A 20,864-nucleotide genomic window follows, 5' to 3' on the forward strand; every position below is an offset into this window, starting at 1 on the left:
TTAAATAAAAAAATTAGATTAAAAGATTTTAATATCAACTCCCCTAACCAGATTTAATAATATCGCCAACAAACTTTCTTCACTCTTAACATTTTATTTTTTATATTTTTTAAAAAACTAGGACATATTATTGAGTGTAGGTTTTGTTTATTAAAAGCAAGGATGGAGTCTTTGACTGCATGTAATGGCATCGACTGAAAACCTTTAATCACATGCTATTAATCACATATTTAATCTGTTATTGTTAGAGCACATGCTTTTCAAAAACTTTGAATTATTTTCTTTTTAAATTATTATTTTTTTATTAAAAATAAATTTTAATAAAATAAAAAAATTATTTTAAATAAAAAAATATTTTAAAAAGCAAAGTATATTATTATTTCTCATATTCATGTGTTTACATTTTCTAGGCATCTTCTTCTAAGCTTCATAATTGGGTAGGTAAAGTAGTGTTTTTAAGTACTCCTTTTCTTTTCCAATTAATGGGACTGCCATTCATTTTTATTCAATATTTTTCAACTTTTTTTTTTTCTTACAATGATTCAAAGAATTAACTTGATCGGTAATTACCTTACATTAAACAAAATAAGAATAATTAAAATATCAAATGTGTTCAAGGGATTCCGACTATCCATCTGCTGTTTGTAGAATTTAAGCACTTTTTTCATTAGTCACTTTTATTAAATCATTTAATATTTGCTTTTATTCTTTTAATTTGCTTCAATGTGGAATCGACACTCCAGATCGAGAATGTTAGATTATTTTCTTAAGGCTTTCTGCCCTCTCTCTAGTAAACTAGAAAACGGCAACGGTACTGCCAAGATTGTTATGCCCGCAATTAAAAATATAATTTGTTTTTGTACTCAGAATTATGCTTGAGTGCATTTGAAAATTTGTTTATTTTAAAAAAAAATATTAAATTAATATTTTTTATATATTAATATTAAAAAAAAATAGGCTTTTCTTTTCTTAGATTCACCCTTTTCTTTTCCAATTAATGGGACTGCCATTAAAATATGCTTTTCACCATTTATTTGTTTTTCATTTGTTTTGACTTACGTGGTACCCAGTAATCCACTATATATATATAATTTGCTATGTGCTTTCTGTTCTTTTTTCACCTCAGTATGTACTAATCATCTTGTACTTTTGGTCAGATGGAAGGGTTCCCACCATCTTCTATGGATGAGTTGACAGAGTTCGATCTTGAATCACTGTATTTTCAATCAGAAGATCCATTCAATATGTCTGAGCTTCTCTCGTACGTCATTCTTAAGCATTTTTTATCAGAAGATGATTGCTTGCAATTTAGTTATTCTTCAGTTTATCCTCTATATTATTCCATGGAAGCAGGCCGGCTGACGTCAACCAAGGCTCCATATCATGCAATGATCAAGGTGGACAGAACAATGTGGTCAACGATAGTATTCAACAAACAACTCAGTTTCCAATTTCATTTCCTGAAACCATGGTGAGTACTTTTTTAATCATGAAAACAATGAACTTGACCATAATTGACGAGGATCTTTCAAGTCTTTTTGAGCTCTCTATCTCTCTTTTTTGTGTGCACATAATGGAACTAGAAAATCAACCAAGTTAGAATAACAGTTCTAAGTTTAACTATTTGAATATCATTCAGGCATCAGTACTCCAATATTCATCAACCACAGCCGGGACATGGCTATATGACACCGAACGCAACCACTTCAGAACATGGTGGCTTCATTCAACCTGGACCTTCTTTTCCTGCTCCCCGGTATCCAATTTTTCATGTTTTGTATTTTCTATATAAAAAAAATTAGTTTTTCAATCAGGAAAGAAACATCATAGCTTGAACATGAACCCAACAAGCTAAACATATTGTTTGCAAATGATTTTGGATTCAGGAGTCAATATTTTTCTAATCAAGGACAAGTCGATCGAGCTGCTGTAATTCCTAACATAGACAATGTCCAACAAGAGAACTTCGTGCCTAGGTACTGATTGGCTTCTAGCTGTTGTGTTTTAACACAGTATTAACTTTTACTGCTTAAGAGAGACTACCAATTATGGAAAGGTTTTATAATATGATCACTTCATTTATATATAGGTCACAGATGGATAACCTCCAAGTCCGAGCTAGGATTGCAAAATCAAACTGCTAGGCCAAATGCCTCAAATCCTGGCCTTGGCACTTCCCTGCAAAGTCAAAATAGGGGTTTAAATACTCAACAAGTAAGAAGTATAACTGAATTATCGTCGTCTTTTTCCCTCCTATGATTGTGCAATTAACTAACTATCAATTTTAATAGCAAAATAAGGGTAACAACACTGAAGAAGTAGTTTCTCATCCATCTGGATATGGTGTAACTTGCATCAATTTTTATTCTTTATTCTGACCTACCTTTTTTTTTTATATATAGGTTGAAATGGTTAGATCAAAGGATCCATTTTGGAATTATATTGAAGATAGGATTGATGGTAGCATGAAGTGTAAGTTTTGTCCACATACATTTGCCAATAAAACCTCCATTTCAAGGATCAAATGGCATTTATCAGGAGAGGAAGGGCATAATGTTGCCATTTGTCATGGGGTGCCTAAAGAAGTTCAAGAAGCAGCCTGGAAAGCTATGTGTGGTGGCAACAAAAGACAGAAAATCACAGCAGGTTCAATCAATGTTAGTGATTGTGGAATTTCAACAATGGTAGGAGGAATTGGAAGGGTACAAAGAGAAGTTCAGGTTGTAGAACCCGGAGTAGGGGAAGAGAGGATTACTTCACATGCAATAGCAGGAAACGACGTAGTAAGCATGACCGGAATGAAAGCACCAGAAGATGGAGTTTCCGATGGGGCACTCGAGAGCAGTCCGAGGACAGAACCAGTGGATCGATCGTTGGAACAAAGCAATGCAGTACTTGGCAATTTGGCAGGGGGTGCTGGAAGGATACAAGTGGGAGTTCAGGGGGTGCTGGAACAAGGTGCCGGGGAAGAGAGAATTAATCGGGTTAGAGTGAGAACAGAACCAGTGGAGGAGGATGTGGAGAATAGTCGAAGATCAGTGCAGGTTGGTGCTGGAGCTAGATCTTCTGAAAGTCTGAAATACAACAAGACTAGAGGAGTTCTATTACCTACTAGCTCTACAAAGCCAGTGGGTCAAGCATTCAAAGAGAATACGAAGGTGATATGGTCTTTGTTAATGGATGGGGAAGTCTCAACCATTGGTATTTATGGGATGGGGGGAGTTGGTAAATCCACAATACTGCAACATATCCATAATAAGTTTCTACAAAAACCAAATATTTATGATCATGTTTGGTCGGTGCCTGTGTCTCAAGATTTCAGCATTAATAGATTGCAGAATCTTATTGCTAAACGTCTTCATCTAGACCTTTCAAGCGAAGATGATGATCTGCATAGAGCTGCTAAATTGTCAAAAGAACTAATGAAGAAACAAAAATGGATTCTTATTTTAGATGATTTGTGGAATAATTTTGAGCTACACGAAGTGGGAATTCCTGAAAAGATGGAAGGATGCAAGCTGATTATGACAACTCGATCAGAAATGGTTTGTCATAGAATGGTTTGCCAACAAAAAATCAAAGTGAAGCCACTTTCTAAGGGTGAAGCTTGGACTTTGTTCATGGAGAAACTTGGACGTGATGTAGCACTTTGCCACTAGGAATTATTACAGTGGCAAGAAGCTTGAGGGGAGTGAATGACCTGCATGAGTGGAGAAATATATTGAAGAAATTGAGAGAATCAGAATTTAGGGACACGGAAGTATTCAAGTTATTGAGGTTTAGTTATGATCGGTTAGGTGATTTAGCACTCCAACAATGTCTCTTGTACTGTGCATTATTTCCTGAAGATATTTATATTGAAAGGGAGGGGTTGATAGATTATTTGATCGACGAGGGAATAATTAAAGGAAAGAGGAGAAGGGAAGATGCATTTGATGAGGGCCACACGATGCTTAATAGACTTGAAAATGTTTGTCTATTGGAAAGTTTTAAAATGGATTATAATGATATTAGATATGTCAAGATGCATGACTTGATTAGGGACATGGCCATCAAAATACTGCTAGAGAACTCTCAAGACATGGTTAAAGCAGGTGCAAAGGAATGGACGAAGAATCTGACGAGAGTTTCATTAATGCAAAACAAGATCGAAGAAATTCCTTCCAGCCATTCACCTAGGTGTCCAAATCTGTCCACTCTATTTCTATGTGATAATAGAGGGTTGAGATTTGTTGCGGATTAATTTTTCAAGCAATTGAATGGGCTCAAGGTCCTCGATTTGTCTTGCACAGGTATTGAAAATTTGCCAGACTCTGTCTCTGATTTGGTGAGTCTCACTACATTATTGCTCAATTATTGTGAGAAATTAAGACATGTTCCATCATTAAAGAAGCTCACGGCACTGAAGAGGTTGGATCTCTTTCGCACTCCACTTGCAAAGATGCCGCAAGGAATGGAATGCCTAACCAAGCTGAGGTATCTTAGAATGAATGGATGTGGTGAAAAGGAGTTTCCTAGTGGGATATTACCAAAACTCTCTCACCTGCAAGTCTTTGTACTAGAAGAGTTTTCGGGGGAATGTTATGCTTCGATAACAGTTAAAGGAAAGGAAGTAGGATCCTTGAGAAATTTAGAAACTTTGGAATGCCATTTCGAAGGTCTCCCTGACTTCGTGGAGTATCTCAGATCTCGGGATGGGATCCAATCATTAAGCACATACAAAATTTTAGTAGGAATGGTGGGTGAAGATCTTTGGCAAGAGAATTATTATTATTATCCAAGTAATTTGAGTATCAACGGAGATGGAGATTTTCAGGTCAAGTTCTTAAATGGCATTCAAGGACTGGTTTGTGAATGCATCGATGCAAGAAGTTTATGTGATGTTTTGTCATTAGAGAATGCAACTGAACTGGAGCGCATCGACATTATGCGATGCAATAACATGGAGAGCTTGGTTTCATCTTCTTGGTTCTGCTCTGCTCCACCACGATTGCCATCATATAATGGTTTCATCTTCTTGGTTTCATCATATAATGGTGCGTTTTCTGGTCTTAAAGACTTTAGTTTTGGTGGATGTAACAATATGAAGAAGCTGTTCCCACTCGTGTTGCTGCCAAACCTCGTAAACCTGGAAAGGATTGAAGTTAGTGATTGTGAGAAAATGGAGGAGATAATAGGAACAACAGATGAAGAAAGCAGCAGCTCCAATTCCATCACGGAATTCATTCTCCCAAAGTTAAGATTTATGTTATTGGGTTGGCTACCAAAACTGAAAAGCATTTGCAGTGCAAAACTGATCATTTGGAATTCTCTTGAATATATTAGGGTAACGCGTTGTAAGAAGCTAAAGAGGATGCCAATTTGTCTTCCGTTGCTTGAAAATGGCCAGCCATCTCCTCCCCCTTTTCTTGAAGAAATCAAAGTATATCCAAAAAAATGGTGGGAGACAGTAGTGGAGTGGGAGCATCCTAATGCAAAGGATGTCCTTCGTCCCTTTGTAAAGTTTGACTATTGATAATCCTTTCGTTGTAAGAATACTAATCAATTGTAACCTTAAATTTGCTCATATTCAATAATATATCATTCTTTCAATCATTTTGTTAAAAATCATGTGCAAAACATAATTATTTTCTATATGAATGATGAAAATAGTCCTTCGTCCCTTTGTACCTTTTTTTTTTTTAACTCAATAGATAAATAATTATAGTTTGAAGTTTGATTAATATTATATTTTCATTCTATTGAGTTTCTCCAAGATGAAAATCCAAAAATAAAAAAAAAATACTGTATTGATTTATCATTAAAGTAACCTAATAAAATAATAGATCTATTCACTAGTACAAATCATCTTATATCATTAACTAGCAATAAATTATTCTTTTAAAATATATAATACAGATTAAAAAGAATAAAGAGAGAGAGAGAAGACACTTTTATAAGGATATATTTAGAATAAAATTTCATACCTCTATCTATTCTATTTTCCTCGTACAAAAATTCATTCTATTGTTCTATATTTCTCAGGATTTTTTAATCTATATTTTTAAGTTTTTTCTGTCTTTATAAACAACATTAAAAAAAAAAAACTAAAAGGATTGGTTAATCAATTCCTCAAGATTTTTTAATTTGTATTTTTAAGTTTTTTCTGTCTTTATGAACAACATAAAAATAAACTAAAAGAATTGGTTAATCCAAAGACGCATGTTTCTAAAGGGTGCAAAAACTGCATATTGGCGGCAACAAGCTACCTCATTTTTTTAAAAAAAATATCAAAATGAAGTTTTCCACTGGTGCCAGGTGGTTTTGTCTGAGTAAAAGGGATAGATGCTAAGTTAAGAGTTCAAGGAAGAGAGACAAAAAGTGGAAGGGACAATTGTGTCGATTGTTGGTTACATTATACCTTCACCTCCATACCCAACTCCTCCTCTTCATCTCTTATTGTTAACAAAAATGTAAGAATTTAGGAGCGTAGCATATAAAATGAAGATTAATTCATCTGCGTAGCATATACAGGAAATAGAAAATTAAATCAATAAAACAAATACATATAAAATTCACACAACATTTCATTATATTATAAAATATTATATTCTTTTAAAATTAATAAAATCAAATAATATTTCAGAATTGATCGTCGTCATCAAATAAAACAACAATCCATAATATTTGTTACATTAAATAAAATTCAATTTTTAAAATAAAAAATCTAAACTTAAATAAAATATTATAATAAACATCTAATAAAATATTTTTATTCTTAAAAATTTTGTGAAAAACAAGAAAACTAATTTAGGGATTAATTGAGTAATTAATTAATTCACAAAGAATGATTTTATTTTCAGTGACAACTAATTTCATCAAACACCAATAGCCTTTGCGGTACTAATGTTGGGACCATTTAAGATCCTACTACTTCACTTCAATGTTTTCACGTGTTTGGTATTGTATCCCCAAGGGGTGTAGCGTGGTGTCAAAAGGCTTGAAATCTGCACAGCAGGTCTTGAGTTCGAGTCAGGGCGTGTACTTCTTGTAAGAGCCTGGGACAGCCGGGGTTTTACTTACTTATCTAGACCCACAAAGTACGCTTTCCGGAGAGTGGGGTTTCCTCGAATCCAAAAAAAAAAAAAAAAGTGTTTGGTATTGTGGTATAAAGTATGTATTAGAAGTTTTTTAAAAAAATAAAATTTTAAATTATTTTTAATTTTTAATATTAATATATTAAAATTATTAAAAAATACGAAAAAATTTATCAAATTATTATTTTTTAAAAACAAACATAAAAAAACATTTAAAAGCGTAAGCGCATTTCCAAAACCCGTAAACATCAAAAGCTACAGTGGATCCTTGTTTTGAATATTTAAAGCCTTTGCTTTCAAAAATGGTTATCTCGATTTCTTAAACATCAAAAGCTACAAGCATTCTCGATTTCTTGGGATAGAAAGAAAGTTGGAATAACTTATATTTGGATTCCATCTGCGTTGCAGCCTATGTTTTGCATCCAAAATTATTATTATTTGTGCTTTGCACATCCAATATATATATATATATACACACACACACTGTAAGTTATGTAACGTCATTGTTATTGTAGGAACATTACTATTATTTAAGTATTATCGAAGTCCTAGACTTTGGTCCCAATTTACTCAATGGTGTCTCTACACTAATTAAAATTTATTTACATGTGATCCAATTTATAAAGACAGTTTGTTATATGACTGGTCTAAACATTTGACTTTGCCAATCCCAAACAAGCATGAAATGTTATTGCGGATGAAAGTATTTTTTACTTAAAAATATATTAAAATAATATATTTTTTTTAAAAATTATTTTTAACATTAGCATATCAAAATGATTTCAAAATATAAAAAAATTAATTTAAAAAATAATAATTAAAATTTTTAAAGGAACACGATTTGCATGATGTTTTCAACACGTTTTATATCATAGTCAGATTTTTGCTCCACTGGTCTTCAACTCTGAATATTGAAATTTATTATTTACTTGTGTCTTTGATTTTGCGGATTCGAGTTAAGTCCACATGACCTGATTTTTTTTTTCCAATCAATTTTACAAAAATAAAAAACTTAAAAAATACAATTTGAATTAAAAGTCGAATAGAGTATCATTTTTTAGCACGAAAACTATTGTTAAAATATTTTTACTCTTAAGAATTTATGCAAAACAATTATAAAACTAATTCAGGGATCAAATATTCTTATGAATTATAAAAATTAACTATAAACTTAAAATTCTTGAATATACAATATAAACTTCTTGAATCATAAGATAAAAACTCATATAAAATTATAATTTTATAATAAATATGAATTCTTGGATCACATAAGCTTGAGACATGGATAATGTTTGGAGCATTTAAAGACTGGACCTCCTTGACTTAAAATTTTATTTATATTTTTACAAGGAAAAAGGCACAGGGTTGAAACCTTTTCATGCTCGGTTGCTGGCATTTTGGGAGCAGGTTCTGGGGACAAGCCACTTAATGCCAAAAGCTAGTTTGGTAGCCAAAAGTCAGTGTGTTTAGTTATACTAACCACGTTTTGTATATTATTTTACTTAGATAAATTTAGAATTATTTTATGTCAATAAATATATAAAAAATGTTAATGAGTCTATTTAATAAATTTAGAATTATCTGTTGCACTAGATCAAGAAGTTTGTTAGACTTATTATTCTGTAAATTTGCTTTCTGAGTGCTGAGCATGTGATTGGGGAGATTTGATTCTCTTATAATTGTTGCTAGCTTATTTGTGAGCTAAGAAATATCATTGAATAGAAATGCTTTCAGCTTGAAAGTGAATTAAACATTTATTTTTTTTCTTAAGAATTTATGCAAAACAATTAGAAAACAAGTTCAGGAATTAAAAACACAATTGGAAAACTAATTCGGGGATCAAATATTTTTATGAACTATAAAATTGACTATAAACTTAAAATTCTTGAATTTACAATATAAACTTGTTGAATCATAAGATAAAAACTCATAAAGAAGAATTTATGCTCAGAAGAACGTTGCTGACACCTCGAAACTAAGCGTGGACAACGAAACGAATAGGACGCTTACTGCTCATGGAAATGCTAACTAGGAAAAGCAGTTTTTGAACCTTTCTGGGAGCGATCAAACTTGTGTTTCTGCCTGATCCCTCAAGCTCAAGGTGTGAACTAGGTAGGTAGGTAATCATAAGTAAAATTTCTTAAGTTATCTATAAAACGGTAGTTTCAGTACCCCTAAGCAAGATTTTTTTTTTTTTGCTAATGTTGTTCTTCGTTAAATTTGTAGGGAATGGAAGTTGGAGTGGATCAGATAATGACGGTCAATGCTTTGCTACAGCTCTTGAAGCTAAGCTTCAGGCTCTTACATTTTCAGGCCAGCTTTTTCCAAAGTTTCAACAATGGGGTGGGTCCACACGTTAACTCAGACAGCAATTAGCTTCTGATTCTTTTGTTGAAGTTTTTAATTATATGCAGAGCTAGACAAAAGAAATGCAAATTTGAGGTGTACAGCAACTTGCCATATCTTATAATATAATCTTTGGTAGGTAAAGTTTGTGGCTTCCTTCCTAGCAACTTCCTTCTTCCCAAACAATACAATAATCTTTGCTGCTATAACATTCTCCTCCAAATCTCATCTCATTATACCATTGATTTCCCGATTTCCCTCATCAAATTTCTTAAGCCTTTCTGATGATCAGTGCTTCCTTTTCTGATTGAATCGAATCATCTGAAGGTCAACATCTTGCAACTTCCTTATTATTTTTAAACCGTATATTCTTCTCTGTTCTTGTCTTTTTTGCTGAATACTGCTTAAGCAAACCAGCACTTGAAGCACAACTTGAATCCAGGTAAATTATTTATAATCCATCTTCTTCATTTTGTTTCTCACATGTAACTCTGGTTTGAATCTTTCAAGTAAAACACAAGTTGTAGAAATTCTAATGAGAAACTTTGGAGATAGGACATCAACAGTTTCCAAAAATAAATAATTTGATCTTTCTCAGTTGTAACAATCCATGTCTTATGCAGTTCATACTAAATTGACCCCGAGTTAACCTTGAATTCATTGTTTTTTCTTATTAGTTTCTTCGCTGTTTATAACTTTATTTTAGTTTCAACCTTCCTTTTCCAATTAATGTACCTCCATTAATTTTTATTCAATATTTTGACCCTTTTTATCTGTAGGACAAAATGGGTAGATCAGATGATCCGTTTTGGAAGGAAGTTGAAGTTATGAATGATGGAAGCATGAAGTGTAAGTTTTGTGGGCATTTGTTTGCCAATGGCACTTCCATTTCGAGGATCAAATGGCATTTATCAGGAGATAGAGGGCATGGTGTTGGCATTTGTGGTCAGGTGCCTGAAGAAGTTCAAGAAGCAGCCTTTCTAGCTATGCATGTTGGCAACAAAAGATATAAAAGCATAGCAAGTTCAAGCAATGTTGACATTTCCACCTGTCCACAAGAACAAGACAATGCAGTACTTGGTAATTTGGCACAAGGTGTTGGGCCTGAGAGAATTCATTCGCGTTTAGAAGCGGCAAGTGGCATGGAATACACTGGTGAAGGATCTTTTCAGCATGTTGACAGAAGTGTCTCTCCTTGGAGACTCAGAGTTGATGCTCATGAGAATAGAGGAGAAGCAACACCAGTAACAGATTTAGTGGATCAATTTGCTGATGGTACTTGGGTTCAGATACACTCTGCCCTTTCAAAGGAGCAGAAGTTGAATGCAATCTCTACCTATTTAATGCTGGAAGAGGAGGATTTGGAGCTTCTGCATGATGGATTTGAAACTATACCGAGAACAGAACAACTGCCGCATCTGGAGAGACTTATCTCTTGTGAGAGGCCATTAATTAATCAAGCTGATGAGCCTCGAGGAGATTCATCCCAACCAACAGATCTATTGTGTCTTGACCATGGAAGATATTATCATCAACTCTGTTCACCTTCACTAAGCAAAGATGTCATTATGTATGATGTGCAGAACATGGTTAGAGTGAGGACAGAACCAGTAGAGGAGGAGGGTGTGGAGAATAGTGGAAGATTAGTGCAGCATGGCGCAGGAGCTAGATCTTCTAGATCTCTTAAATACAACACAAGTGAGACTAGAGGAGTGCCATTACCTACTAGCTCTAAAAAGCTAGTGGGTGAAGCATTTGAAGAGAATACGAAGGTGATATGGTCTTTGTTGATGGATGATGAAGTCTCAATCATTGGCATTTACGGAATGGGGGGAGTTGGTAAAACAACAATACTGCAACATATCCATAATGAGCTTCTACGAAGACTGGACATTTGTGATAATGTTTGGTGGGTGACTGTGTCTCAAGATTTCAGCATTAATACATTGCAGAATCTTATTGCTAAACATCTTGATCTAGAATTTTCAAGGGAAGTTGATGATCTGCATAGAGCTGCCAAATTATCAGAAGAACTAATGAAGAAACAAAAATGGATTCTCATTTTAGATGATTTGTGGAACAATTTTGAGCTTGACGAAGTGGGAATTCCTGTCCCATTGAAAGGATGCAAGCTAATTATGACAACTCGATCAGAAACAGTTTGTCATCAGATGGCTTGCCACCGCAAAATCAAGGTGAAGCCACTTTCCGAGGGAGAAGCTTGGACTTTGTTCATGGAGAAACTTGGAGGTGGCATAACACTTTCACCAGAAGTGGAAGGAATTGCGAAAGCTGTTGCAAGGGAATGTGCTGGTTTGCCATTGGGAATTATTATAGTGGCAAGAAGTTTGAGGGGAGTGAATGATCTACATGAGTGGAGAAATACATTGAAGAAATTGAGAGAATCAAAATTTAGGGACACAGAAGTATTCAAGTTATTGAGGTTTAGTTATGATCGGTTAGGTGATTTAGCACTACAACAATGTCTCTTGTACTGTGCATTATTTCCTGAAGATTATATGATTGAAAGGGAGGAGTTGATAGATTATTTGATCGATGAGGAAATAATTAAAGGAAAGAGAAGAAGGGAAGATGCATTTGATGAGGGCCACACGATGCTTAATAGACTTGAATATGTCTGCCTATTGGAAAGTGCTCAAATGGACTATGATGATAGTAGACGTGTCAAGATGCATGACTTGATTAGGGACATGGCCATCCAAATACTGCTAGAGAACTCTCAATACATGGTTAAAGCAGGTGCACAATTAAAAGAGTTGCCAGATATAGAGGAGTGGACGGAGAATCTGACGAGAGTTTCACTAATGCAAAACGAGATCGAAGAAATTCCTTCCAGCCATTCACCAATGTGTCCAAATCTGTCCACTCTATTTCTATGTGATAATAAAGGGCTGAGATTTGTTGCGGATTCATTTTTCAAGCAATTGCATAGGCTCATGGTCCTTGATCTGTCTCGCACAGGTATTAAAAATTTGCCAGACTCTGTCTCTGATTTGGTGAGTCTCACTGCATTATTGCTCAATTATTGTGAGAACTTAAGACATGTTCCATCATTAAAAAAGCTCAAGGCACTGAAGAGGTTGGATCTCTCTCATACTACGCTTGAAAAGATGCCGAAAGGAATGGAATGCCTAACCAACCTAGGGTATCTTAGAATGAATGGATGTGGTGAAAAGGAGTTTCCTAGTGGGATATTACCAAAACTCTATCACCTGCAAGTCTTTGTACTAGACGAATATTATCGTCCGATTACAGTTAAAGTAAAGGAAGTAGTATCCTTGAGAAATTTGGAAACATTGGAATGCCATTTCGAAGGTCTCTCTGACTTTGTGGAATATCTCAGATCTCGGGATAAGACCCAATCATTAAGCACATACAGAATTTTAGTAGGAATGGTGGATGAAGATTTTTGGCAATATAGTGATTATTCTCCAAGTAAAACAGTTGGGTTGGGTAATTTGAGTATCAACAGAGATAAAGATTTTCAAGTCAAGTTCTTAAATGACATTCAAGAACTGGTTTGTGAAAGCATCGATGCAAGAAGTTTATGTGATGTTCTGTCATTAGAGAATGCACCTGAATTGGTGGTTATCCAAATTTACGATTGCGATAGCATGGAGAGCTTGGTTTCATCTTCTTGGTTCTGCTCTGCTCCACCACCATTGCCATCATATAATGGTATGTTTTCTGGTCTTAAAGAGTTTTATTGTAGTGGATGTAATAGTATGAAGAAGTTGTTCCCGCTTGTGCTGCTGCCAAACCTCGTAAACCTGGAAAGGATTGAAGTGATGCTCTGTAAGAAAATGGAGGAGATAATAGGAACAACAGATGAAGAAAGCACCACCTCCAATTCCATCACGGGATTCATTCTCCCAAAGTTAAGAACTCTGAGACTGAGATATTTACCAGAACTTAAAAGCATTTGTAGTGCAAAACTGATTTGCAATTCTCTTGAAGATATTACTGTAACGTTTTCTAAGAAGCTGAAGAGGATGCCAATTTGTCTTCCGTTGCTTGAAAATGGCCAGCCATCTCCTCCCCTTTCTCTAAGAATAATGTATATAGAACCAAAAGAATGGTGGGAGACAGTAGTGGAGTGGGAGCATCCTAACGCAAAGGATGTCCTTCATCCCTTTGTAAAGTTTGGGTTAGTTTGAGGAGCCATCTCATCCTTTCGTTAATCCTTTCGTTGTAAGAATACTAATTGATTGTAACCTTAAATTTGCTCATATTCAATAATATATCATTCTTTCAATCATTTTTGTTAAAAATCATGTGCAAAACATAATTATTTTCTATATGAATGATGAAAATAATCCTTTAAATCAACAAGGATATTCTTATTAATTAATATTGAAATAATCCTTCGTGCCTTTGTACCTTTTTTTTTAACTCGAAAGATAAATAATTATAATTTGAGTTTGATCAATATTATATTTTCATCCTATTGAGTTTTTCAAAAGATGAAAATCCCAAAAAAAAAAAAATACTATATTGATTTATTATTAAAGTAAACTAATAAAATAATAGATTTATTCATTAGTACAAATCATCTTATATCATTAACTAGCAATAAATTAATTTTTTAAAATATATAACACATATTAAAAAATAATAATAATAATAAAGAGAGAGAAGACACTTTAAAAAAAAGAATGATAATCGAATTATATAGTTGTTTGTTTGAGGAAGTGGGTCTTTGAACATTCTTGAATTTTGGTCGATCCAAATCACAACAAACATTGTAAACATGTCAAAAGTAATCTTCTACCTCAGTGACTTTCAGTACAACTACTGCACGTACACAAGATGTAGCACTCTTCCCCTTTCCAACCTTGCTTAATTCATCAAATTAAAGCTAATTCCTGTCTATCAACTCGATTTGGAAAAATAACTGAAAAACTCTGTTCAATGAGTTCTATGAAGTAGTAGAACGAGTATGCTCTAAGGAGATCAAATGAGGAAGGCTAAGATTCTCTATTAAATGACTCTGAGAGAGTATGAACTGAACATTTATTTTTTGGATGAGTTTTGGTTTCTAAACCTGAAACTGCCATCATAAGCACTAGCCAGAGAAGTTAGGATGAGCTTTTCTTGTCATTATATCATATTTTTCTGCCAGGATAATGCTCTCTATATTCTCTGCTATTATTGCTTATAATCTTGTTGCCTATGGTATCTTTTCCAACTTGTTTGAGGAATGCTTTCTAATTTTGTTTCTTGGATTGTAAATTTGTTGTCCACCTGCACAGTTAAACAGAGTTAACCTAGTAATCCAGAAGTTATTGGTGACAGATGATCTGGATCCTTTCCGAGAAAAAGTGAGTTCAACTTTTACATTTTGTTTACATTATTTTGTTGCTCTAAATCAAAAAGTTTACTAGATTTGTTACTCTGTAAATTTGCTTTCTGAGTGCTTAGCATTTTATACGATCATGTGATTGGGGAGATTTGATTCTCATATAATTGTTGTCAGCTTATTTGTGAGCCAAGAAGTATTAGTGAATATAAATGCTTTCATTTTTTACCGTTAGCTTGAAAGTGAATTGAACATTTATTAGCTGAGTTTTCTTCATGTTTAAGAGGCCGTTTGTTTGTGTGGTTGCTTCTACGTTTGAAGCAACCACAACAAAACAAATGTTTAGTTATGTAAAAAACATAATTTATTTTTGGTGGGCCCCATGATAATTCATGTTTGCAGCATGATTTTGGCGAAGCAACTCCTGGCTGCTTTTCTTCACTCCGTGTTTCAGTGAATTGCACTGTTCACTTAAAACAATGAATAATTCAATTCACTTGCACTATTCGTGTGAATAGTTTTTTTTTTTCTAGTATGTTTATTTTTTGTACATTTTTTTTTAAAAAAAAAACTAGTTTAGAGTGAATTAAATTCACTCACACTGTCATGTGAACAATATTTTTTTCCCAAAAAACTAGTGTAGAGTGAATTAAATTCACTCGCACTGTAATATCAAATCAATTTTATTCTTGATAATATTTTATCTAATTTTATTGCAAGCACAAAAAATTATAGAAACTATAGTTCATCTCGAATAAATTTTGTACGTAATGGAATTGTAGATAGTTTAATGGAATAATAAAAAATATTTTATATAAAGTATTATTTATTTCATGATGTAATAACAATAGTTAAATCTACAATATTTAAATTAAAATCCATCAATATTAATATATAGTTTTTTAAAAATTATTTTATAAACTCAATTTCAAAAGTATTATTAACCAAAACACATTAAACTACTTTTTGTTCAACCTCAATTTCAACAACAGTTTTTAACCAAACACCTATTTTTTCAAACCAACCTCAACTAAAAATATTTTTTATAAAATAATTTTTTTTCGAACCACAATCACAAACAGCTACCGCATTATCAAACACACTTTTAATTTACAAAGCATTTCATTATTCTTTTTCTGACTTTATTAAATTTTTTCAAGATAATTTATCAGATAATTTTGGCCGGAGTCCTTACATATGTATGCAGGTTAGAATTCATTCCCATCAATAAGATGGAGTAGTATGAACAATTTTTATTTTTTTTGGTTTCTACTTACGATTTTTTTCATGATTAATACCGATTTATTTTCACTTTCTAGTATACCATTGTTATTAGTTTGTGGTGTGGCATATAATTTTTTTAGATCAGTGTTACTTCAATGGTGGCGTCTAAGTATACCTTCTGCCATAATATTTAATAGTAATTTCTATGATAATCTCAAAATCTCCAAGCTAGCTTTTGCACCCTTCTCATTTTGATAATACCTAGCTTTTAAGATTTTTATTTTATTTTTGACATTAAAAGGATCCTAAATTCAAAATGGTTGTGACTTGTGAGCATTTTACCAATCTGTTGGAGGTGATGTTGGGTGGCTTGGGCTAGGAGAAGGGTTATTTTTACTCTTGGGCTATTGGCGAGGCTTGAGACTGCTACCCTTTCTTTTCGTTCCCGCGCTGCCCCTCCCTCTCCAAAAAGTCGCTCAAAATACAGATTACGAAATCTCAGCTATTGCCTTGGAATTGAATGCATGAGTTGAAACCGTCGGAAAACACCAGGCTAAGCTCCAAACACATCGCCGCCGGCATGCTCTCCAGCATAATTCACGTTCCCTTTTCAACCATCGAACACCCCACAGCCTCGTCCTCCGGTTCTTGTCGAGAAAGTATATGGAGCCTTAACAAATAAAGGTTCTCTCTGTTGATAATTGGGTTTGGGTCTCAAGTGTTTGTGAGAGTACAAGAACTTGGATGTTAAAAAATTGGTCGTGATTACTTGTCAGGAGTTCTGGCAGTTGATAGTAATAGATCAAACTTATACCTTACTCAGATAAATTGCTAAAGATCGTAGCATGATTAGTTAAGAGGAAAACAATTTTAGCCATTTCGTCGACAATCACGGGGAAGGCTTTGCCAAATACTTCATTTCATGGATTCTGAGTTTCAACGGCGGAACCAAGGGAAGGCCAGCAGAGCCGGGCCTGCAAAACTTTTTTAAAAAAAAATATAACAAATAATAGACTTTTTATTATTAAATTATTATTTTATTAGTTATGTTTTACTTTAAAACTATATTTCCTTGTATCTCTATGTAAGTGGAAAACAAAAAGGACAAATAAGCTTTTTAATTTAATTTTCTTTCTTTACTCTCTTTTTCTCTTTTTTCTCTACAACCCTAACCAAAAAAATTAATAATACAAGGCATAAAGGTTAAAGCAAAGCTGCCAATTAATTCTTCATCAAAATAAAATAATTAGTGACTTAATTTTTTTTTTAATGTTTGTTAAGAATTTAATATATATATATATATATTGCTATTTTTGTTTTCCAGATCTACTAGTTTTATCATTTTTTATTTCTTGTTATAGTGAATGTTATTTTTTCTAATTAATTGGATATATTTTATGAGTTTGTTTTGATTATGTTTGGATTTTTTTATGTTTTGTTTTTAGCAGAGCCATCAAAATTATTAATTTTTTTTCTTACATGTACATTACTATCACCAGGTCCAATATACAATTAGACACAATCTTTGTAGCCAAATTGAGTTCTTTGAAGAGCACATACCCAACTTTGATTCAGTGTAAGTTTTCTTTTTTTAGGAACTAGTAATCCCATTTTTTTATGTTAGATATGCTTTTATATATCAATTTCTTTTTTTAATTTGTTAATTTTGCTTTCATATGTCTTTGTGGTTTACATGTAAAAAAAATATTTTTGGTTTTGATTATTGCTTTAACACATCATTATTTGTATTTATTTTTTAAATAGGAAACAATAAAAATTTATGATGTTTTGATTTTAGGTTGAACCATGAACAATGTCGCACGTCCCCCGCGCGGCGTTCGATGGTGATTTTTTTCGTTTGTTTTTGCTTTGTATTATTTCTTTGGAGTTGCCACCTAGTATTATGGTCACTAGGAACTCTAACTGGTCTTTTTGAGATTCTAAGGCAAGGGACTGGTTGCGTAAAGGGAAGGTATTAGTACCCTTAGTACGTCCTACCTAAGGTAAGTTACTTGGTGTTTGGTTTTCTTTATAATTGTTACGGTGTTAATGTTTTGTAATCCCATCAGTTTTTCCTAGGTTTGATTCAAACTAAATTTATTAAGATAGAAATCCAAGGAGATTCCATGTGCTTTAAAAGCTCATTTTTCCCTTAGTATTTCAAGAGTTTGCGACTCGTATATCGCAATGAGGAGGGATAAAAATTTAGAAATCAAAGGAACTTCATGGTGCTTTAAAAGTCTATTTTTTTGCCTCATGTGTTTCATACTCTCACGACTCGTAAACCGTAGAGTAAAAATAATTGAAATGTCCTTGATTATAATCAAGGCTTCTTTCAAGGATGTGTGTTTTATACTTTCACGGCTCGTAAACCGTGGAGTAAAAAATTTGAAATGTCCTCAATTATAATCAAGGCTTCTTTCGATGATATGTGGTGACTTATTATTCCTAGAAAATTATTTTGGATATTTACCACTTAGGATTTCTTTATCCAAATATTAACAGTGAATAATAACAAGTTATTCCCAATAATATTTTGGATATTCATCCCTTTGGGATTTCTTTATCCAAACATTAACGGTGAATAATAAATAAATTCCCCCCAAAAATAAGATTTTTGTATTTTTTGGAATATTGGCCAATACCCTTTGGAGTTTTACAAATATGTTGTAAAATCCAGAAATGCAAGAAAATAATTTTTTTGTTGTGTTTAAGAAATCCATGCGAAAACACATTTTTGAAAGTCCAAATATTTGTTTTTTTTAAGACATTAAAAAAAACATGTTAGGGTATTGGCCGTATGCAACACACAAAAACATTTTTTATATTTTTTGTCAAAAAAACACAAGCATCACAGTTAATCGCAATCAAAGACAAGAAACCATGTGAATATATTCTCAAAATTTGCAAGACTTACCTGCGAGGCAGGGACTGGAGGCGAAGTGTGTGGCTGTTGTGGTTTGGAGGTTAGCTCTTGGTTTGATTGGTTGGCGGTAGGGAAAAGAGAGTGCAGGGAAGCTTTGTCAGCTGAAAGGAGAAGGAAGAGAGCTTCCTTGGGCGGTGGCTCTTTTTTTTAAAAAAAAAAAAGAGGGTGTGCAGCCGGCTGGCTTAAAAGAGATGGGTTTAGGGTTTTGTAGATGCCCTAATTTTTTGTCTTAAAATTCTCTCCTCCAAATTTTCTCCTCTCCAATTTTCTCTTTTCTGTTCTCCCCCCTTTTTTTATGACTTGATGTTCATTTATATAGAAAATCTCTATGTGTGCTATTCAAGGAAATATTGCAATAATTATTGCAGAGATTGTCTTCTATAACTAGCACTAACAAATCCCATATATATGGTATTTTATATTGCATTGATTATTTTCCATAACCAGCACGAATCAAATCATATATCTATGGTATTTTATATTGCAATAATTATTTTCCATAACCAGTACGAATCAAATCATATATCTATGATATTTTATATTATATTGATTATTTTTCATAACCAGCACAAATCAAACCAAATTATTTATTATTTAGTAATTACCTCCTTGACATATTGCTTCCATATTAGCCATGATACTCTAGGTTATCGCCACATGTAAACCCTTATATTTATATTATTTTTTAGTTTTTTTTTTATATATGTTTTTAAAAATCAAAACATGGGTCAAAAATTGGGTAGCAACAAACAAAATAAGAAAAATTGATTCCTTTTTTGAGAAAAAAAATATTGATAACTCACAACCTAGTAAATCAACTTTAATGTGTAATGTTGAAGTTATGGTTGAACAACCCCAATGTGTTTCAGTTTATGAAGAACCTGCATTGATTAATGAGCACCCTCCTACTAGAATTGATATTGCTCATCTGATCAGAGATCCAAGCAATCGTCCTCAAATTTAAGAATACCCGATTAATCAACAAGATAAAATTAGAAGGGCAAGCATTAATTTGGGGCTATATCAACATTTGATTTCTGAATATCCGCTGACTGGTAAAAAAACATCCTCGTCGATTCCAGTCTCATTAATTGGTTCAAAAGTTATCCATGGCTTGAATATTTAGAGAAAAATACTGCATTTTGTTTCCCTTGTTATCTATTTTCAAGTAAGTCATCTGGAAAGCCAAGATCAGACACATTTACTGTTAAAGGATTCAATTGTTGGAAGAAAGTTAATGATGGAGAACGATGTGTTTTTTTAACTCATATGGAAAAAGGTTTGAATTCAGCTTATAGATTTGCTACCAAGTGCTTGAAAATTTTGAAAAATTAGTCATGTCATATTGAGAAAGTAGTTAAGAGGCAAACTACTCAAGAAATTCTAAATAATTGATTGCGTATTAAAGCTTCAATAGATATTGTTTGTTGGCTCACATTTCAAGCATGTGCTTTTAGAGGACATTGTGAACGTTCAGAATAAAACAACCAAGGTAATTTTCTTAAAATGTTGGAACTTTTAGCATCATACAATGAATAAATAGGTGCTCTTGTTTTGGATAATGCTCCACAAAATGTTAAATACACCTCGCTTCAAATTCAAAAAGAAATTTTGCATGTCTTTGCTAGAAATGTTCAGTCTTCAATTCGTCATGAGATTGGTGATGCAAGATTTTGCTTAATTGTTGATGAAGCTCAAGATGAATCCAGAAGAGAGCAAATGACCCTTGTTATTAGGTTTGTTGATAGAAGTGGATTTATACGAGAACGATTTTTTGATATAGTTCATGTCAAAGATACAACTGCTTCAACTCTTAATAAAGAGATTTTATTTGTTTTATCTCATCACAATCTTGATGTTGAAAATATTAGGGGTCAATGCTATGATGATGCTAGTAATATGCGAGGAGAGTGGAATGGATTGCAAGCTTTATTTATTAATGATTGCCCTTATGCATATTATGTACATTGAT

At 33.1% G+C, this 20,864-nt stretch overlaps 2 protein-coding genes across 3 annotated transcripts in view; both read left to right on the plus strand.

Moving 5' to 3' along the window:
• The window catches only part of LOC118035583 (probable disease resistance protein At1g61300), a 42,872-nt gene extending 29,183 nt beyond the window's left edge, over positions 1-13,689 (plus strand). The window contains exons 1-2 of one of the 2 annotated variants that reach the window (XM_073407011.1): positions 9,330-9,864; positions 10,202-13,688. In XM_073407011.1, the coding sequence (XP_073263112.1) occupies positions 10,208-13,600 (3,393 nt within the window). In that variant the 5' untranslated portion in view covers positions 9,330-9,864; positions 10,202-10,207 and the 3' untranslated portion in view covers positions 13,601-13,688. Of the gene's footprint in view, positions 1-9,329; positions 9,865-10,201 lie in introns of those variants that run through there. The other variant, XM_073407012.1, reaches the window with a different exon arrangement.
• The window catches only part of LOC118035587 (uncharacterized), a 59,149-nt gene continuing 39,787 nt past the window's right edge, over positions 1,503-20,864 (plus strand). The window contains 3 exon segments of the mRNA XM_073407013.1: positions 1,503-1,756; positions 1,887-1,976; positions 2,090-2,214. Of these exon segments, the coding sequence (XP_073263114.1) occupies positions 1,949-1,976; positions 2,090-2,214 (153 nt within the window). The 5' untranslated portion in view covers positions 1,503-1,756; positions 1,887-1,948.

The sequence above is a fragment of the Populus alba genome, chromosome 19 (genome assembly GCF_005239225.2).
Source record: "Populus alba chromosome 19, ASM523922v2, whole genome shotgun sequence".
NCBI classification, from domain to species: domain Eukaryota; kingdom Viridiplantae; phylum Streptophyta; class Magnoliopsida; order Malpighiales; family Salicaceae; genus Populus; species Populus alba.